This window comes from Felis catus, chromosome X (assembly GCF_018350175.1).
Source record: "Felis catus isolate Fca126 chromosome X, F.catus_Fca126_mat1.0, whole genome shotgun sequence".
Taxonomy (NCBI): domain Eukaryota; kingdom Metazoa; phylum Chordata; class Mammalia; order Carnivora; family Felidae; genus Felis; species Felis catus.
This window is the reverse complement of record NC_058386.1, coordinates 42964127-42981435: the sequence shown is the minus strand read 5'-3', so window position 1 is coordinate 42981435 and position 17309 is coordinate 42964127. Positions and strand designations below refer to the sequence as shown.

The window sequence follows — 17309 nt, the reverse complement described above, 5'->3', positions numbered from 1 at the left end:
CAAGCTGAAGGAAGAAAATAATAAAGATAAGAAAATAAATCAAGACAAACTGAAAACAGAATAACAATAGAAAAAAAATCAATGAAACCAAAAGCTAGTTCCTTGGAAAGATAAATAAAATTGACAAAACTAGCCAGACTGGCCGAAAACACAAGCAAAAGACAAAGAGGACAAAACTACCAGTATCACAAATGAAAGAAAGACAGAGGGAGAAATAGGGTGTTAGTGTTTACTGGGTACAGTGTTTCAGCTTTGCAAAGTAAAAAGAGTTCTGGAGATGGTGATGATGGTTCACAACAATGTAAATGGACTTAATGCCACAGAACTGTACACCTAAACATTGTGAAAATGGTAAACTTTATGCTATGTATATTTCACCACAATTTTAAAATAAAGAAATAATTTTAATAACTACACAGTGTCCAAAGAAGACCATTTCAGTGAAGGAGGAGGCCCTTTACCCACAACTACTGTGAATATTCATCCTGCCAGTCCTGAGCCGGACAACCTGGAGGAGCTGGTGCTTCTTTTTGGAATTTATCATGGGATTCTCAGACTCTTGATGCACAGCAGACACATCTAGCAGTCTCTGGTCCTCCTGAGGTCTTTGTCCCTGTGACACAGAGCAATTTGTGCAATTATTTACCTTGCCTGGCACAATGATCCCAGAAGCCTAGAAAAGTATCTCTTCTCCAGGGTGCCCAGGCTTAGGGGGCTGACCAATCTTCAGTATAACTTCTGACCCAGGCACACAGCTCCTGACAAAGGTCTGTGATCCAAAGCCTGAGCAATAAAAAGATATTTCCCAACACTTTTAAAGGATAGACTGGTGTCTAAACAGACCAGATATCAGGGATTTATCTTTTTCTGTAAGAAAAAAAAAAATATCCCCACCTTTTCCCATTGCCTGCACTTTCTGTTTTCCCTTTAAGTGCCTTGTCACACAAATTTCTGAATCAAAGACTGTCATCAGGTGACGTGGGAAACAGCAGACATAAGACAGGTTTTCCTAGCTTTCAGCTTAGGTCAAAGAAAACACTCCAACTGAAGTCAATACAATCTAGGGGTGCCTGGGTGGCTCAGTCAGTTAAGCATCCGAGTTCCGCTCAGGTCATGATCTCACAGTTCATGGGTTCGAGCCCTACATCGTTGGGCTCTGTGCTGACAGCTTGAAGCCTACTTAGGATTCTGTGTCTCCCTCTCTCTCTGCCCCACCCCCACTCGTGCTCTATCTCTCTCTGTCTCTCAAAAGTAAATAAATGTTTTAAAAAAATAAAAAATAAAAGTCAATACAACCTAAGAATTCCTGCTCCCAGCCATCTTTTGTCTTTTCAATAACATTTAGGTTATTATCAAAGCTTAGGAATGCCAAGGCAATATACAACCCCAGTGCTCTGTAAACCCTTCCACTGAGAAGAGAAAGATAAGTTTCCAATATTTTGTAGGAAGTTCCCATAATATTGACATCAGAACCCAACAGGGAGAGCTGAATCAGGTAAGCTATATGTTTATATTTTAGGCATTCATTAATTGAGAAAAAGTAGAAAAGTAGATTCTTTTTGCTTTTTATTTTTATAAAATTGTTATCCAAGTGAAGAAAAGTAGACTTTTTTAGAGAGAGAGTACAAGTCGGGAAGGGGCAGAGGAAGAGAGAGAGAGACAGACAGAGAGAGAGAGAGAGAGAGAGAGAATCTCAAGCAGGCTCCATGTCCAGTGTGGGGAGCCTGAGGCCAGGCTCAATCCCACAACAGTGAGATCATGACCTGAGCTGAAATCAGGAGTTGGACGTTTAACTGACTGAGCCATGCAGGAGCCCCAGAAAAGTAGATTTTTAACTATCTCTTGGAAATCCATAGCTCATAAAAAGCATTCAATGGAAGACCAAAAAAAAAAAAAAAACATTAGCGAATCTTCCATAAAGTTGAATAAACAGACAAAAGGAGTGGAACAATAAAAAATAAAGTCTTAGGGGCACCTGGCTGGCTCACTTGGTACAGTGTACAACTCCTGATTTCAGAGTTGTAAATTCAAGCCCCACGTTGGGAGATCACTTTAAAAAAATAAATAAAATCTTCAAAAATGAATAAAGTTTTAGTAAAGGTAATCTATGATTGGATTAAGAAAATTTGGTTAAGCATCCAACTCTATTTCAGCTCAGGTCATGATCTCACGGTTTGTGAGATCAAGCCCTGCATCAGGCTCTGTGTTGACAGTGCAGAGCCTGCTTGGGATTCTCTCTCTCTCTCTCTCTCTCTCTCTGCCCTTCCCTCACTTTCTCTCTCTCAAAAATAAATAAACAAACATTAAAAAAAGAAAATTTCCAGATACTGAGAACATAGGAAAGGGCAGAGAAAATTATCAAAAAAAAATGCAAGAATGCTCCTTAAAAAATGAAAGGCATGAGTATCTAACACAAATGAATAAAGACATAGACTTTAGGCATATCACTATAGGTATATCACTGTAAAATGTCAGAATAAAAATAAATAAATAAATAAATAAATAAATAAATAAATAAATAAATAAATTCCTTTAAAAAAAAAGATCACAAACCACCCAATAAAACGAGTACAGGAAATTTGAACAGACAAGAATATGCATGGATGAAAATTAACACATGAAAATATGCTCAACATGTTGAAACTCCAAGGAGATACCACTACCTTCCTTTTTAAAAGGCAAATTAAAACTCCAAGGTGATACTACTACATGCCTTTTAGAATGGCTACAATTAAAAAGACTGACCACCCCAAGTGTTCATAAGGATGTGGAGCAACTGGAACCTTCACACACTGCTGGTGGGAATGCAATATTGTACAGTCACTTTGAAAAATATTTTGGCAGTTCGCACTAATGCTGTAAAAAAAATCTAAACAAACTACAGATGAATTAAAGAAAAAGAACTTATGGGACAGGAAGAGCAAAGAGGGGCGCCTGGGTGGCTCAGTAGGTTAATCGTCTGACACCAGTTCAGGTCATGATCTTGGGGTTCGTGGGTTCGAGCCCCACATCCAGCTACTCACTGACAGCACAGAGCCTGCCTGGGACTCTCTCTCTCATACTGTCTCTCTGCCCCTCCCTCGCTGATGCTCTCAAAATAAACTTTAAAAAAAACAAGAAGAGCGAGGAAAAGTATTTATGGTGAATATAAATTAAGACAGAAGACAATATTAAAAGCAAAGAAATGATTATAATGAGAAGTACACAGGGGTTCAAAGAGTCCAGGGCTGAAAACTGGCCGCACCAGAAACTAGTGATTTGACCTTGAATAAGATACTTAGCTTCTCTTATCCTTAATTACCTCATCTATGAGGAGAATTGAGCAGTGAGGTTTTTTATGTTTATTTATCTTTGAGAGAGAGAGAGAGAGGGAGATACAGAGCGCAAGTGGGGGAGGGGCAGAGAGAGAAAGAGGGAGACACAGAATCCAAAGCAGGCTCCAGGCTGCAAGCTGTCAGCAAAGCCCGATTCAGGGCTCGAACTCACAAACTACGAGATCATGACCTGAGCTGAAGTCAGACAACCAACTGAGCCACCCAGGCACCCCTAAGTTGTTGTTTTTTTTTTTTTAATGAAAGAAGGATGATAACAGAGATAGAAATATATCTATAGTGAAGTGGCACCTAGGGCACACACATCATCCCCTTGGAGAAGCCATTCCTGACTGTATGAATTACAGGGCTCTCTCCTCTGTGTTCTGAGCCCCCTCTGGCTCTCCCCTGCTATGGCTGTCCTCAAATTTGTTCTGTCATCTTCTGGATGGTTCTCTAGTCATTAACTATGAGCTGTTTGAGAACTCATCCTATATGAATCATTCCTATGTCCTCAGAGCCTGCCTGGCCCAGAGCAGGAGCCTGGTTCCCAGCAAGTGCTCAAAGATTTGTTTGGTTTTGGTTTGGGTTTGGGTTTGGTTTTGGTTTGAGTGATGATGACACATGCTACACTCTTTTTAAAAAAATCTTTTTAATGTTTATTCATTTTTGATAGACAGAATGTGAGTGGGGGAAGGGGCAGAGAGAGAGGGAGACACAGAATCCAAAGCAGGCTCCAGGCTCCAAGCTGTCAGCACAGAGCCCAACGCGGGGCTTGAACTCTCAAACCTCGAGATCATGACCTGAGCCAAAGTTGGACACTTAACCAACTGAGCCACCCAGGCGCCCTAATACATGCTACTCTGTTAATCGAGTATACCAATGATGGCGTCAGGGCCTACTACCCAAAATATTGCACCTTGGCCTATTGAATATTTTAGCTGTAGGAATTTGAGAAACTGAAGGTACAGGCAAGATTTTCGCCTCTGAAACAGGTCATAAGCGCCTCATGTGAAAGATGGCCTCTCTAAACCCAGAGGAAAGGAGCATCCTTCTCTTCAGAGACACAAAAACACCGAGAAGAATCTGAATGAACAGGCCTTGCTGTTTCCCCTAGTTTACTACACTTGGTTCATGACCTTTTCTTTTCTTGTCCTCTTACCTTTTTTTTTCCATGACTTTGCACTCTTCATCAAATATAGCATAAAAATGATCAGGTTTAACCATCGCTTTGGGTCACATAGAACTTATTACAATAAGTCAATCTGTATGTTTTTTTCTTGTCAGTCTGTCTTTTGTCACTGCTATTTTATCAGATCAGCCCACATTTAGGAGCTGTATCAGCTAATTCTCTGAAGTCTTCCCATATACAAAACAGCTGGTGAATAGACCAGGCTCTCAGTAACTAATTTTTGGATACACACAACCAGTGCCGATCTGATTATCTTAGTCTTTTTTTTAATGTTTATTTTTGAGAGAGACAGAACGTGAGCAAGGGAGAGGGGCAGAGAGAGGAGACACAGAATCCAAAGCAGGCTCCAGGCTCCAAGCTGTCACCACAAAGCCCAATGCAGGGCTCAAACTCAAGAGCTGTGAGGTCATGCTGACTTCACCTTCAGCTCATGACTTCACCTGAGCTGAAGTCGGATGCTCAACCGACTGAGCCACCCAGGCACCCCAGATTATCTTAGTTTTTAAGTGTGAGATCACTCTGCTTATTTTAGTTTTAAGTGTTGAGGTAGATGGCACCCAGACTCCTATCAGCAGGGTCACATATGCAAACCCAGTGAGCAGCAGATGTGGGAATCCAGGCCTCTTTCACTTGGACAATGAGTCCCCTCTCCTGGTTTTCCTCCTGGTCGCCCCACTGGTTTTTTTCCTGGGTCCCTTCCCGGTGTTTCTCCTTTCCACTTCAACTGCTATTCTGTTTATGTATCTGTCTGTCCCATCAGTGTGATGGCCTCCAAAACAAGCACTGTATGGATCTGTAGGTTACCTCTTATTCATCACAGCCATCATTGTAACTCCTACTGTAGAAATGAGGAAGCAGACCTAAAAGGATGTCCAGAGGATATAAATGCCTTTTGCACCATCACACAGTGTGTCAGAGCCAGGACTGAAACCCATGGCTATTTCATGGCTCAGTCTGTAAGGAGACACAGTCGGTAGGATCCAAGTCATTTTGCCTCAGCTAGTCCCCCTGGTTCCTTTTCCTTTTCTTCCACTGAGGCCCTAATTTTTTCAGCCAGCTTCACAAACTGGTGACCTCTCACATATTCTGTGGCAAATTGGGATACTCTACATTTAGAGTATCTTTTTTTATTCGAACCTTGAATTTTCAGTCCTTTTGGGCCAGGAAACATTTTTAAGTTTTTTTTAATGTTTTATTTATTTTTGAGAGAGCACAAGGGGGGGAGGGGCAGAGAGAGGGAGACAGAGGATCTGCACTGATAGCAGTGAGCCTGATGCAGGTCTTGAACTACAAGGTCATGACCTCAGCCAAAGTCAGATGCTCTACCGACTGAGATACCCAAGTGCCTCTGGGCCAGGAAACATTTTTAAACCTCTGCGAGAGGGAGAAATAATTACTTTCTGGAATACCCCGCCATTCCTGAATCAGGGTGGATTCTAAGTAGAGTTATTCTTGTTTTTCAAAACTGTTTTAGGTTTCTTTCCAGGAACTGTTTTATGGGGTATGAAGATATAAGTGGAGTCTCAGAGATGTAACTTGCTGTCATTGTGTATAGGAATAGGAATATAAGGTTTAAATCTGGCAGTTAACGAGGATTCTGAGATGTTAGGCAAATGGAAGACTTTGTTGAAAAAAGAGATTTGTGGCTACTCCCTCCCATCTCTGAATAACTTTGCAGGAGATGTAGCATTTTACCATCATGAGGCTTGTGGCAAAGTTGTTTTCTCTGTCTCCCCACAAACAACTGTTCCAAGTGGCTTTAGTATTCTGGTTATATTTTTCTGTAGCACAAGATAATCATATTATTAAGTGTTTTTTTAAACAATGATTTCATCTTGGACACCATGTGAGGTCTGTTTGGCACATAATAGGAAACCGTTCAAGATAAGAACAAAGCCTTTTAAGTCAAATTATATGTATATATATATTATATAGATATTGTATATGTATATGATATATATTTAAATTTATATATATTCACATAAACATCAGATTACAACTAAAGTCATCACATAGGCCATCAGTTCTTCCTTATTCACTTTCAGAAGCTTTTACTCTGATAAAAGATCAAGGGTTTTGAACTTAAAACTTCAATCCCCAAATCTGCTTCTTACTGAGGTCAGAGATGGTCAGTTTTGTGACAACACTGACTTACCTTCTTTGTAAGGATTTGATGACATCATAAATGTACAGAAAATCTAGTACATAGAAGTGGCTAACAGGTAATACACACCCTATAAATGTGATATAGTATTCCTGTTATTACCAAAGAATTTAATTAAATGGAGCTGTTGTAACTTGACACAGCTCTGGGTTGGTCATCCATTCATGACCAGACAGCACAGACCAAAATTATCTAGACAAGAGCCAAGAATATTAACTTTCTGGATATAGAAGATTAGTGTCAGCATAGAAACAGGAGCAGAGTGATGACATCATTACAGGTGATCCTGCAGGGAAGCTGAGCACCTCACAAAGTATGAAGGGATGGGAACCTAAAGCTGCCCCTTCAGTCATTGCCCTTTATGTAGGGTCTGACCTTAAAATGGAGAAGCAATCCAGAACCAGCTGGATAGGAAAGACTAGCCCTACGTTACCCACAGCACTGAAGTTTCATAAACAGAAAAATACATTTATATCCCGATTCATTTTATGAAGCTAGCATAACCTTGATACCAAAGTCCAACAAAAAGTTTAAAAAAAAAGGCTAGTGTCACTCATGAGGACATACATAAAAATCCTAAACAAATCATTAGGACGTAGATTACGCATGATCAAGTTGTTTACCCTAGGAATACAAAGTTGGCTTAAACATAGAAACTTGAGAATGCAATTCACCATATTAACAGATTTAATAGAGGGAAAAAATCTTACCATCATGTCAATAAATGCCCTGTGTTTGCTGACATTCAACATATTTAAGATGAATACTATCAGCAAATTCAGAATAGAACAGAATGACTTTACCCTGATAAAATGTATATACAAAAAATGTACAGTAAACATTATGGAAAAATGTTGAAAATTTTCTATTTCTAATCATGAAAAAGACAGGAATGTCCCACTCACCAGTCCTATTTCACATTGTACTATTTGGGTCTGCCCAACGCCATAAAATGAGAAAAGGAAATAGAAAATGCAATCTTTAAAATGGCAGGACAAAAAAAATAATAAAATAATAAAATAAAATGGCAGGGACAAAATTATTATTCAAAGATGGTATGATTATGCATTTTGAAAACTGAAAAGGATCTAAAGATAAACTTTTGGTATTAATAAACATATATAGCAAGGTTGCTGGATATAAAAGGCAATATACAAGGGGTGCCTGGGTGGCTCAGTCGGTTGAGCGTTCGACTCTTGATTTCGGCTCAGGTCATGATCCCAGGGTGCTGGGATCTAGCCCCATGTCAGGCTCCACAGCATGGAGCCTGCTTGATATTCTCTCTCTCTCTCTGACCCTTCTCCTTTCCCCCACTCACACTCTCTCCCCTCTCTCTCTAAAATAAAAAAGAAAAAGTGATATACAAAAATTAATGTCTCATTTTCTTTGGGCAAATACCCAGTAGAATTCACTGGATCTTAAGGTAATTCTATTTTTTTTTAATTTTTTTAACGTTTATTTATTTTTGAGACAGAGAGAGACAGAGCATGAACAGGGGAGGGGCAGAGAGAGAGGGAGACACAGAATCTGAAACAGGCTCCAGGCTCTGAGCTGTCAGCACAGAGTCCAACGCGGGACTCGAACTCACGGACCATGAGATCATGACCTGAACTGAAGTCGGACGCCCAACCGACCAAGCCACCCAGGCGCCCCTACTTTTTATTTTTTGAGGAACCTCCATACTGTTCTCCACAGTGTTGAATTACTATATCATACACCTGAAACTAATATAATGCCATATGTTAATTATGCTGAAATTTAAGAAATAAATTTTAAAAATATAAAATTTCCCAAAAAAGTGCAATTTTCAATAGCATCACATTCCTAGGAATAAATTTAACAATAGATGTGCAAAACTTCTTTGGACAAGATGGCAAAACTTTATTGAGAGAAGTTTAACAGGCAAACTTCCAACACAAAAGCAGTCTGCATGGTTTCAACTTGTCTTCGTTTAAACCTGTGATTGCCCTTCACCTTTAAGAGAAACAAAACAGTTGAGAACATTACTTAGCAGAACTTTATTTAGACAACGCTAAAGGCATGCAAATGACACTTCCTAGTGGTACAAAGAAAGCGACAGTTCAAGTTCAGAATGGATTAAACCCAATGCATTTATTCAGAGGTAGTTTTAAATAGCAAACAAAAATATCTTATACTGTTAGTAAGAATCCAACCAATCAATGAAAAACCTAAAAAACAAAAGACACTTTTAAAAAGGTATCATTTAAATGTTTTGACTTGAGAAAATACTCAGAATATAGGATATCTGAAACAGTAATGTCACGCTTGGAATTGCATAAGTGAAATAAATAGAAAGGCTAGGATTGTATTTGTTTTGACTCTTTAGTGGAAAAGTGCAAAACTGTACTTTAACCTAGTTCAGCCCGTATGTGGTTGTTTTAAGTAGGGTGACCATCTGTCCCTGTTTTCACCTATGCTCCTGCTGTAATTACGAATAGTGCCTCTTTAGATGCTTAAAAGTGTGCCAGTTTGAGCAATAAATTATATGCTCACACCAGTTTTAAGTCATTACCATCAAAGGTAACATCAAATTGTGAAGGAGAAACAGTACCATTTCTCAGTTTGGCCAAAAAGGGAGGGGAAAGGAGAAGGGTGGCGAAGAAAAAGAAATTCGGAAAGCCAAAATATGCATTATACATACATACAATATGTATGTACATACATATACATTATACATATATATACATACAAATATACATATACATTATATAATTATAGAATACATTCAGTATCTGTTAGTGTCTTGTTCATATTCTTTATACTTGCCTTTTGTCTATTTTCTTCAAAATTATATAAACTAGTGGATCTTCTATTCGTAAGTATTTGTTTTTAAAATTTTTTAATGTTTACTTTTGAGAGAGAGAGAGAGAGAGAGCAGGGGAGGAGCAGAGAAAGAGAAGGAGACACAGAATCTGAAGCAGGCTCCAGGCACTGAGCTGTCAGCACAGAGCCCGACACGGGGCTCGAACCCACAAACTGTGAGATCATGACCTGAACTGAAGTCATACGCTCAACCAACAGAGCCACCCAGGTGTCCCTATTCATAAGTATTTTCTAAAAGAGAAATCTATCTGTTAGTTGGATTATTTTTCTTTTGCCTGATGATTCATACCGGCCTTTTATTAAGAATCTCTCCTTTACCCTTAGCTTTATTTTGTTGTCTTTTTAATTATTTTGTTTTATATTACATGCTCATATCATTATCTTTACCCTTTTTAATAACATGTATTTAGAGCTATTGTACTTCCCACAGGTACACTTTAGCCATGTTCAGTAAGCTCCCAAAAGCAGTCAAAAACTTGTTTAGTGTACGTCATCTAGTGGAATGGACCAGGAATGTACAGTGAAAATATTTAGAAGACTAATGCAAGTTCATTTCTTCCTTAAATATCAAGCTTTAAATTCAGAAGTTCCTATAATTAAAGGTGCCTAGTTGGCTCAGTTGGTTGAGCGTCCAATGTCGGCTCAGGTCAACATTTTGCAGTTATTACTCAGGAAGGACTTCAGTTACAGTCTTTGAACTTCAAATCTTACCAACTGATATCTCAGGGGGGGAATTTTTCATGCCACATTTGACATGGTTAGAGGTGATTAGATCACGGTGTCCACATTTTAGTGGAAACAGTAGTTCATGAAGACTGACAGTGAGGATGAGGATTGTGCTAGGCACAGGTATCTTACATGCGCCTTGGGCATCACTGACTACATACATTCTCTCTATCTGATCAGCCACAGAAACTAGAAACTATATGGTCTCTTGACATTTTATTCAGCCATTTGAGGCTTCATCTGGGGGAAGATTTAAAATACAATTGTCCTTTAAGAGCCAGAGAATTGTAAATTTGACAGAATCTGAGGATAGGCATTCAGGACTCTGTACAAAAACAAACATCAAACAGTGTTTGTTCATTTCCTTAGTAGTGTTGAATCCTCAGTTCAGGTATTGTAATCTGACTCAGGTCAGGGTTTGGTGATTTATGATAAATCACACAAAACAAATTATCTTTGTATTCTAACCTACAAAACCAGGGCACACAAAATCAGAACCGAAAATGATTTTTACATATCTGATTTGAATCCACTATTTTCCTAAGAGCAAAGATGGGGTCAGAGGTTAAGGGATTTATCCAGACTCACACAAATTATGTTAGAGCTGGTATTAGAACCTATTTCAGGGCCACAGCATATTTCATACAAACTGATGTGTGTTACAAATGTGTTACATATCTGTTAAAAGTGGATATCTCTAAAAGTATCTGAAAATCATTAGCTGTTTGCTAAAGGACTTAAACTCAAAAGTAAGAAACTTTTTCTTTTTTTTTATTTGAGAGAGAGAGAGAGAGAGAGAGGGAGTGGAGTAGAGGGGAGAGGGGAAGAGAGAATCTCAAGCAGGCTCCATGCTCAGCACAGAGCCCGATGTGGTGCTGGGATCACGACCTGAACCAAAATCAAGAATTGGACACCCAACCGACTAAGCCACCCAGGCACCCCTGTTTTCCTGTCTTGTAATTTAATATGGCTTTGACCCAATTTGTTTCTATGCCTGATAGTCTGTAAGTCTGCCATTCAAGGTTTGAACTACATTTCAAATCATTTTTGTATGTGAACTCTGTTACTGGAAGTAGCAATAATGTTACCTCTGTGTTATTAAAAATATAACATTGCAGAAAACAGACACCCTATAATTTGCATGCTTAATGTATCACATACCTGCTTCCGGCATTTTAAGGGACTCTAGATTTGCAAGTCTCTTCCCTCTGACATCAGGACCGTCTCCATGCTCACGACCAGTCTTTGGAAGAACCAGTTCCTGTTGATCAGGTTCCAGGGAAGGCCCTTGAAAATAAAAGGTGTAAGATTTATACAATCTGAAGAGTATGGGGCCTCTGAAAATAAAAAGGTAATCAATTTAAGAAGTAAAACATGAGATATGAATAAGGAAATAATATTCATTCCCTCAGTGTTATGAAATAAAAGCCTTAGGCTAGTGTGGTAACAAATGTGGTTAAGAATTAGAGTAGGGTGCCTGGGTGGCTCAGTTGGTTAAGCATCTGACTTCAGCTCAGGTCATGATCTCATGGCTTGTGGGTTCAAGCCCTGCGTCAGGCCCTGTGCTGACAGTTCAGAGCCTGGAGCCTGCTTCAGATTCTATGTCTTCCTCTCTCTCTGCCCCTCCCCTGCTCGTGCCTGTGTGTCTCTCTCTCTCAAAAAAAATAAACATAACTTTTTTTAATAAAAATAAAATTAAAATTAAAAAAAGAATTACAAAAGCATTATTTCAGGTGTTTATTACCAGAAACTAGGAAATCAGGGTTTTATTACCCTCTTCCTTTTTCAAGAGTGCCCTGAGACTACTCATGTGTCCCCTTTGTACTGATCTGTACTGCACTTGTGATTGTACTTGCCAGTGACTTGAGTCTCTATGACTAGAGTGTGAGTTCAAGGCTGAAATAATGCCTCTCAATACTCAGCATGTTACATGGCACAAGTTGAGTGAAAACAAAGTCTTAAAACAAAGCCCAAAACTGATAAACATTCTGCAAACCAACTGGTCTGTCCTTTTCAAAAATGTGTGGAACTATTCCAGATTAAAAGAAACTAAATGTAAATGCATGATCCTGGACTGGACTCTGGATAAAAAAGTTATATAAAAGAGATTATCAGGACAACTGGGGAAATTGTGTGTGTGTGTGTGTGTGTGTGTGTGTGTGTAATTGTACTGTTCTTGTAACTTTTCTGTAAATTTTGTGGTTTGGAACTATAAAGAATAAAAAGAATATATGACATCATCCTATTGTACTCCAGGAAGACAGTGGGTTTTTTTTAAGTAGACTTCAGTCCTAGCACAGAGCCCAATGTGGGGCTTCAACACACACAACCCTGAGATCAAGACCTAGCTGAGATCAAGAGTCGGATGCTTAACTAACTCAGCCACCCTGGCACCCCACTAGCTACTTTATTTTTAATTCTGGTTTTAAAATGCATAACATAAAATAACCTGTCTTACAGCTCTATGAAGTCTGAAGTTTACATCATGGATAGAATTTAAATTACAATTAAAATGTAACTTTCTCAAGAATTATCTGAGTGTATTTGCAGACCTATGACAAATTTTTTAGAAGTGACACCCATCCTCTCTTGGGGTAACCAAAAACTTACTTGGTTAAAATAAACAAGTTATATTTAGGTCCAAAGGCCCTATGTATAATGTTCCATAAATTAATCCCATGCACAACAAAGGACAAAAAATAAGAGCAAAATTATCTGTGAATGACAATAAGTATACTGTCTTACAGTAAGAATAAAGGAAGTAGGGCGGAAAGAAATGAATGGACGTTGTTATCAGTCATGTTCTAGAACCCTTAACAATGGCCTGAATTATATAAATGCTTTACTTCAAAATACTATATACTAAGAATACTATATATCTGGGAGCAATCCTTATGTCTCATGTTAATCTCAAGATAATTAATCTCTTGGTTTTTCTAACCACAGAAGGATTAAAAACCTCCTTTTAAAAGCCACTTTAAAAAATACAAATTTCCTGGGGCGCCTGGGTGGCTCAGTCGGTTGAGCATCCGACTTCGGCTCAGGTCATGATCTTGGGGCCTGTGAGTTCGAGCCCCGCATTGGGCTCTGTGCTGACAGCTCAGAGCCTGGAACCTGCTTCGGATTCTGTGTCTCCCTCTCTCTCTGCCCCTCCCCCACTCATGCTTGCGCGCTCTCTCTCTCTCTCTCTCTGTCAAAAATAAACATTAAAAAATTTTTAAATACAAATTTTGTTTTCAATAGCCAAATGCTCTTTGATAAACACAACCCTTGAGCTTCAATTTTCTCATTTATAAAATAGGGGAAATTTACTATAGTAAGGAATTGCCCTAGGCTGCAAAGTATATACTCTCTTCACTTTTCCAGCTAATTTCCAAGCAATGTTTGAGATTCCTTTCTATTTTGGTGCTCCCTTCTGTTACAAGTATATCAAGCTACATGAAGCACATCACACACACACATACACGAGGTATTTTTCTTCCCTTTGCCTTCACCTTGAACCACAGGTGCTACTTTATCTTTTTTCTCTTGATCAGGCATACTATCCTGAAGGTCAGTTGGTGGCTCTTCTTGCTGATGTTGTTCAATACTGGGCTGCTGGGCCGAGGGGTGTGTGTATGGATGCACACAAATAAAAAGTTGTGTTATTAATACATGTCAATAATATAAATATACAGAATACATAGATATATTTGATCATAAGTAAATCTAAAAACATTTCACTTCCAGGGAAGATGGCGAGTAGGAAGATTCTAAGCTCACTTTGTCCCACACAGACACCTAGGTAACACCCAATAAGTATAAATAACCCAGAAAAAGATCCACCAAAGACTGGCAGAACAGACTGTCCACAGCTAAATGTAGAGAGGAGGCCACATTAAAAAGGAATTTATAAAATGGTTCAATGACAACAACAACAAAAATCTAAAGACATTTCTCCGATACTATTCAGTATACTTATTCTTAATAAAATTACTCTTCCCACAGAGAGGCTACTCCAAGAAAAGAGTTACCCATAAGGGCTTTGGAAGCTATTTTAATCTATGTTGGGATGGATGTGTGCAATCTGTTGTTAAAATGTGTAAGAAAGTCATCAGATATATTTCCTGGGAACATAACAGCATTCATCCAAGAAATACCAGAATGTGATGCTCCTGGATAAATGCTCCTTATCAGCATGAAAAACCCTTATCAGTGTATCTATATTAGTTTAACACTTTCACAAAAATAAATTTGTACTAATAAAAAACATCAAATGTTCAAGTACTTACAACCACAGGCCCAACTAGCTGGAAAGAGTTTTGATCATTTCGTCTTGCTCTAGGCTTGAATGTTGACCTTATTTGCCAACTCATATTTCACACTGAAAACAGAATACTGGGATTTAGAAAATGCACTTGAGAGGATACTTATATTTGACCACTTCTGTGGCCAAATGGTGACATGTGCTTTTTTTTCAAGATTGAAAATATGTTCAAAGTAAGTTGAAAGGTAATTTAATTGTGCATACTTTTCAATCACACCAAATCTGGCAGCGTGCAAAGGCAATTGTTTATGTCATGGCCAAGCAGACACAGAAATTAAATAAGGCATGTGTTAAAGACAAGAACATATTTCTGAAGGGATATGGTTTTATAACTTGTTTCACCATCTTGGAGATATTTAAGAAAATACCACTGGAGGGGAACCTGGGCAGCTCAATCGGTCAAGGCTCTGACTCTTGATTTTGCTCAAGCTCAAGTCATGATCTCAAAGTTTATGGGTTTGAGCCCCACGTTGCATGGAGCCTGCTTGAGATCCTTTCTCCACCTCTCTCTCTGCCCCTCCCATTTGGGCTCGCTCTTTCTTCCAAAATAAATAAACTTAAAAAAGAAAAAAAAGGAAGAAACTACCACAGGAGAATTAAGACTTTGAGTAACTACTACTGCTGGCACACTCTGATTTACTAAGCCCTTTCTTTCCATACTTCCAATAAAGTTTTATTGGAACACCTAACTACATTCACTGTTAATATATCGCCTACAGCTAGTTTTGCACTAGAATTGCAGGGTTGAGTGCCTGCAATAAAGACTACATGTGGCACTCTCCTCTCCTGGTACTCCGCCTGGCACACTACAAATCTCAGGGATGCAGTTACAACTCCACAACATTCCCCATTTCTAGGGCCTTTCTTTACTACCAGACTTGCCCCTTATCCAGGACCCCACTGAGGACTCCATTGTGTGGGCCCTATTGGCAGTTCCTTGTGCCTCCAAGACTCCAATATCTCAAAAAATGCCCCCAAGACTCATGCCATCTTCATTTGACCCCCATCTCTCCCTAGCTTACCCTCCTCCCCTGTCCTGCCACCACATCAAGGGCCATTGATGGGGCCCTTCACAGGGTGGCTGTGAAGCCTGTGAGAAGAAAGATGACTTTCCTCCTCAGGGGCCAGAAACCACACTGCCCTGACCCCTGCCTCAAAACTACTGGCTCCCTCTTCACACTCACTCACACTTAAACTGCTGGAAAAACTTATCTGCAGACCTACCAGTTGAGTCTCAGACAGCAAAAAAAAAGAATACAGATTGTAAGACAAGACCCACACTGCTCAGCACTCAGAATTCATTGCACATACCCCACACCTGTGGGTGAAGGTGCAGCAGTCCTGGGAATGCATACTGTGTCCCACATGTGCAGCACAGGTAAGGGCTTCCCCACCCCCTTGCCTGGGACCCACTTAAGATTCCCAAATTTGCCCTCTGTCGACAGTTCCTGGTGCCTCCGGGACCCAAATACCTCAAATCATGCCCCCAGGACTAGCCCATCTTAATCTGAACCCCTCCACTCTGCAGCCCACCATTATTCCCTGTACACATCCCACTATATATCAAGGGCCATGACAGCCCCAATACCTGTGAAGAGGAAGAGGGTAATCGCTCAAGGACCTTCTTCCTCACAGGCCAGGAACGGTGTCATCCTTACTTGCCCAAAGCCTGCTGCATCACTCCTCACACTCACTTGATTTCCTGGGAAGACTAATCTGAAAACCTAGCAATTGAGTCTCAGCAAGAAAGAATGCAGATAGCAGGATGCAACCCACACAGCTCCATACCCGGAACACATTGCACATGCTCCATGCAAATGGCCAGTGGGAAAGAGCATGGCAGTGGGCATGTGCATGGAGTCCTACTGTGCCATGTGGGCGGGGCTTCCAGAAGCCCCACCCAGGATTTCCAAATCTGCCCTCTGTCAGCAGTTCCTGGGGCCTCCAGAGCCCACATACCTCAAATAATACGCCCAAGATTCACACCATCTTCATCTGAACCCCTCCCCCCCAGCCCATCACCCTCCCCTATCCGGGTTACACCTCAGTAACAAGGGCCATGAAGCAAGGACACCTGTGAGGAGAAAGATGGTGACCTCAAGGCCCTTCCTCTTCTGAGGCCAGGAACCACACCACCCCTACCCACCCAAAGCCTGCTGGCTTCCTCTTCACGCTCAAATTCCTGGGAGGACTGATCTGGGAGCATACCAATTGAGTCCCAGACAGCGAGAAAGAATCCAGTCTGTTAGATGCAAACTACGCTGCTCCGCACCCAGAACGCGTGGCACACGCCCCACGCCAATGGCCAATGAGAAAGCCCATGACGCTGGGCAGGCGCACTACATCCCACGAGCGCCGGGTGGGAGGGGACTTACTCCGCTCCTTCATCCGGGCCCCACTAAAGATTCCTCAATCTGCCCCCCTCTGCCAGTAATTCTTGGTGCCTCCAGGACCCGGAAACCTCAAAACGTGCCCCCCAAACACCCCATCTTCATCTCACCCTCCTTTCCCACTGTCCTCTCTTGTTCCACACTCACCAAGACAGGCAATGGCCATGGCTGAAACACCCTAAGGTAAAGGAAGACCTTGAGGACCTTCTTCCTTGGAGGCCAGAAACCACACCACCTTACCCACCCACAGCCTGCTGGCTTCCTCTTCAAGCTCAAATTCCTGGGAGGACTGATCCGGGGACCTACCAATTAAGTTACAGACAGCAAGAAAGAATCCAGACCTTAAAACGTGAACTGCACTGCTCTGCACCCTGAA

The 17309-nt window shown here is 40.4% G+C and overlaps 1 protein-coding gene across 1 annotated transcript; it reads right to left on the bottom strand.

Annotated features, from left to right (window-relative positions):
- Positions 1-8527: 8527 nt before the first annotated feature.
- GAGE10 (G antigen 10) lies at positions 8528-17052 on the bottom strand. Its single transcript, XM_045050916.1, has 5 exons — positions 16690-17052; positions 14509-14600; positions 13702-13834; positions 11399-11524; positions 8528-8641 (listed from the first exon to the last, which is right to left on the bottom strand). Exons 2-5 carry the CDS (start codon positions 14590-14592, stop codon positions 8619-8621), a joined length of 366 nt encoding a protein of 121 aa, XP_044906851.1. The 5' UTR covers positions 14593-14600; positions 16690-17052; the 3' UTR covers positions 8528-8618.
- Between the last annotated feature and the right edge of the window lie 257 nt (positions 17053-17309).

What these genes read in the sequence shown, in the direction of transcription:
- GAGE10 (XM_045050916.1), bottom strand. Translation starts at nt 14,592, where the DNA reads ATGAGTTGGCAAATAAGGTCAACATTCAAGCCTAGAGCAAGACGAAAT. An exon ending in AGCTAGTTGGGCCTGTGGTT is followed by an intron (nt 13,835 to 14,508) that starts GTAAGTACTTGA and finishes CCCTCGGCCCAG; the next exon opens with CAGCCCAGTATTGAACAACA. An exon ending in CCTTAAAATGCCGGAAGCAG is followed by an intron (nt 8,642 to 11,398) that starts GTATGTGATACA and finishes TTTCTCTTAAAG; the next exon opens with GTGAAGGGCAATCACAGGTT.